This window comes from Castanea sativa, chromosome 11 (genome assembly GCF_040712315.1).
Source record: "Castanea sativa cultivar Marrone di Chiusa Pesio chromosome 11, ASM4071231v1".
NCBI lineage: Eukaryota > Viridiplantae > Streptophyta > Magnoliopsida > Fagales > Fagaceae > Castanea > Castanea sativa.
Genome location: NC_134023.1, coordinates 45,090,656 through 45,094,008, shown reverse-complemented (window position 1 = coordinate 45,094,008; position 3,353 = coordinate 45,090,656). Strand labels below are relative to the sequence as shown.

Genomic DNA, 3,353 nt, shown 5'->3' with positions numbered 1-3,353 from the left:
ATAATTCACATCAAAGCTCCATATTCATCAAGAGAAGATATTTTACATCATCCAGGAAAAAAAAAATACACAGCTTATTTATTGCTAGAAAAAAAAAATGCAAATTTTATTATTTCCCAAAGTATAGCCGGTTGGGAAAACCTTCCATCAAACGAATTGACAACCAAAATGGGATTGATATGTATCAGCTCAAACCAGACCCCATCAACAAACGATGTAGTGAAAATAATTAGATAACATGAAACTTGGTAGAAAAATGAGAGATTTAGCTTGGCACCATTAGGCACATTGGAAGCCTTTTGGTACATTCTTTCCACAATAATTCAATAGCAAGCTCAATGAGAGGGGGACATTAAGATTGATGCCTAGAACATTGGCCTTGATAGCAGTGCAGAGACAAACAGCAGCCTCTAGATCAACAAGACCTTGGATGAGGCTGCAGCAAGGGGTCTTTGGTGGGGTTCCCACAACAAGGTGCACCAAGTCATTCAACAAGTTAGCACACACCCCTAGCTTAAGGGTGTCCTTGGGGCAAGTGGCTGGCTTATTAGTAGGAAGGTTGGGTTGCGAGTGTTGTGGAGAGTGTTTTGGTGGTGGACAATGGACATTAGTTGAAGTGACCATTGTGAAAAAGAGAAGGTTGAGAGAGAGTAGAAAAGCCATGGTTGCAATAGCCTTGGAAGCCATTTTTAGACACACTTACCAAGGCTATATGTTTGTAATTAAGGAAGGGTTTGGAGTGGTGGAGGTATGGTGAAATGGGTTAGGGTTTATATAGATGGAGATTATGGTTTCTTTAGAGTTTAGGGAATTAAATGATCGATGAGACCCTCGTGGGCACATTGGCTTGGATCAAATCCGACCACTAGTTGGCGGTGCAGCTTGGAGAATAATTGAATAAGCCATGTTCCAAAGTTTTGGAAGATTCTCTTGTATGTTGATTATTTTGCATGGATTTATCTAGCACCAAAAACAAAAAGACACCCTATATATCTTTTTTATTTTTAAATTTTTCAAAAATTTTGTGCTTTTTCATGGTTAACAACTTAACATATGTTTACATACACAAGGCATGATATCTAGTTTATTTTGATTATCGATCTTCCAACCAAATAATACGTATGTTTTAAATTCTAATTATTTTTATTGGTACTACAACACTCCCTGGTAAGTCCATAAGTATAAGTACTTGTGAGTGTGAGATGTGAGAGGATAAGAGTCGGGGTTTAAGTCTCTAAGAGTGAGCTTCACACACAAATACATTAGCTATTAAGTTAGAGTAGAATTTCTATCTTGTATTTTGATTGTTTTTTTTTTTAATTTATAAATATAATATATTCTCACCATTACAACTTTTCAACACCTATCCTATCACAGATTGAGTTATATTAGTGGTTCTTCTATATAATAAAAAAGTTATATTATTGGGATTTAAAAAAAAAAAAAAAAACTAGTGGATATTAAAGAAAGTGTCTACTTCCTTGGCGTGATTTTCTTTTTTAATATTTAAAAACCATAATCATTTGGCACCGCAAGCATACGAAAGAGCACAGTTATTTATAATAAAAATAAAAAATATTGTATGAAGCCCGTGAATAACAGAATAAGAGCATTTGGCATATGTCGCAGAATCGAGTATAGTGTGAAGACAAGAACAACTTAATTTGTCCGTTTGGACGGAGGGGGAAGGAAGGAGAATAGAGTAGAATAAAAACGTCTTAAAAGATTTTTTGAGTAAATAATATCAACCTCCTTGACATATTATCTTTGAAGGTGATGCTCTAAAATGTGAAAGAGCCTATTCAAAACTCCTCAATCAAAGCTCATTGGGCTATTTCTTCTATCATTGCTGATATAAACCAGCTGTCTCGTTCTTTTATTTGTAACTTTTCTGTTGTTATCAAAGCATGCTAATTATGATGCCCATGGACTTCCTTCCCTTCTCCAATCTTCCAGCTCATGTTTTGTTAGCTGAGATGGTGGACGGCCCAGGCCCTAACTTGCACATCACTTGCATATTTTGATACTTTCAACTGCTAGAGATTGTATTTCTTTCTGTTTGTCCATGCATTCAAACATTTGTTCCTTCATGTCTGGCTCTGATACCAAGGCCTCCAGAGTGAACACTCACTCAATAGTAATATTTTTCAGCTTTCTTTATTAATCAACATCAAGCCATATAAATAGATATCTTTATAAGATAAAACTAACATTTAAATTCAAAAGAAACCTAATCTTTATCTACAACAAGTAGATAAGATTTATTCAAATACTAAGCTAACAGTTTATCCTATTTATTATTTGATTACCCAACTCTTAATAACAAAAATAAAATCTTAAATAATAAAAGTAAATAAAAACTAAACACATAACACTAATCCTCTTTTGCATCAATAAATTACCCCATCCAGGGGGAAAAAAAGTTAGTCATTGCCTCTAAAATTGTTTTAGTTCTAATATCTCTCTTTTTTATCAAAAAAATCCAAATTTTATTGATTTTTTGTTTTAACTTTATCTAATTTAATCACTATTTCCAAGAAGTCTTATAGCTCAATTGGATGACATCTCTTAATATTTTTAATGGAGACATTTAAGGTTTAAATCCAATTCCCTAAAATTATGAAAAAAAAAAAAAAAAATCTAACCACCATGGCCCATGGCCCATGGCCCATTTCTATCTTATACATATTGGCATTTAGTTTTTGAGCTTTTTAATGATGGTTTATGCATCTAGGCAAAGAGGCATTTTCATTTTCCTCCTCAAATAGTATACTATATATATATATATATATAAGTTAGGTTGTTTTCATTTAAGCCTTATATATGTTTTAAAATTTTTATTTCATGAAGGGCAAAATAGAAAACTATACATAACAAAGGCTAAAACAAAATTTTGAAACGTAAAAAACCAAACCAAAAGCAACCCCAAACTTTTTTTGTGTTAGGTTTGATTACATGCATAGCTATTTCGAGGATTAGAACGCACATAAATTTCTTTAATTTGAACAAATACAAAAATCTCAAATGAACAAAAAAATTCTACAATAAATAAATAAAAAGCTCTAAGCATAAAAATAACTCATGCGATAAGGTTAGTATGGTATTAATCAAAATAGTTTTTATGTAATAGGGAAATAATAGTAAATTCAAACAAAAAACCTTTTTTATTATATTGTTTTTCTTCTCAACCTAACAAAACGAATTTGTACATGTTTACTATTATTCCACTTAATCATCCTCAATAGGCTAGAAAATTGAATTTTTTCTATACTGCCCCTATTTTATCTTCCCAAATTTAACATAACCTTTGTCTTATTAGTCAATTCGTTTGACTACTCCATTTTAATCTATAA

At 32.1% G+C, this 3,353-nt stretch overlaps 1 protein-coding gene across 1 annotated transcript; it reads right to left on the bottom strand.

Moving 5' to 3' along the window:
- On the bottom strand, positions 1 to 729 carry LOC142617816 (putative lipid-binding protein AIR1). Its single transcript, XM_075790776.1, has one exon. It carries the CDS (start codon positions 685 to 687, stop codon positions 280 to 282), a length of 408 nt encoding a protein of 135 aa, XP_075646891.1. The 5' UTR covers positions 688 to 729; the 3' UTR covers positions 1 to 279.
- Between the last annotated feature and the right edge of the window lie 2,624 nt (positions 730 to 3,353).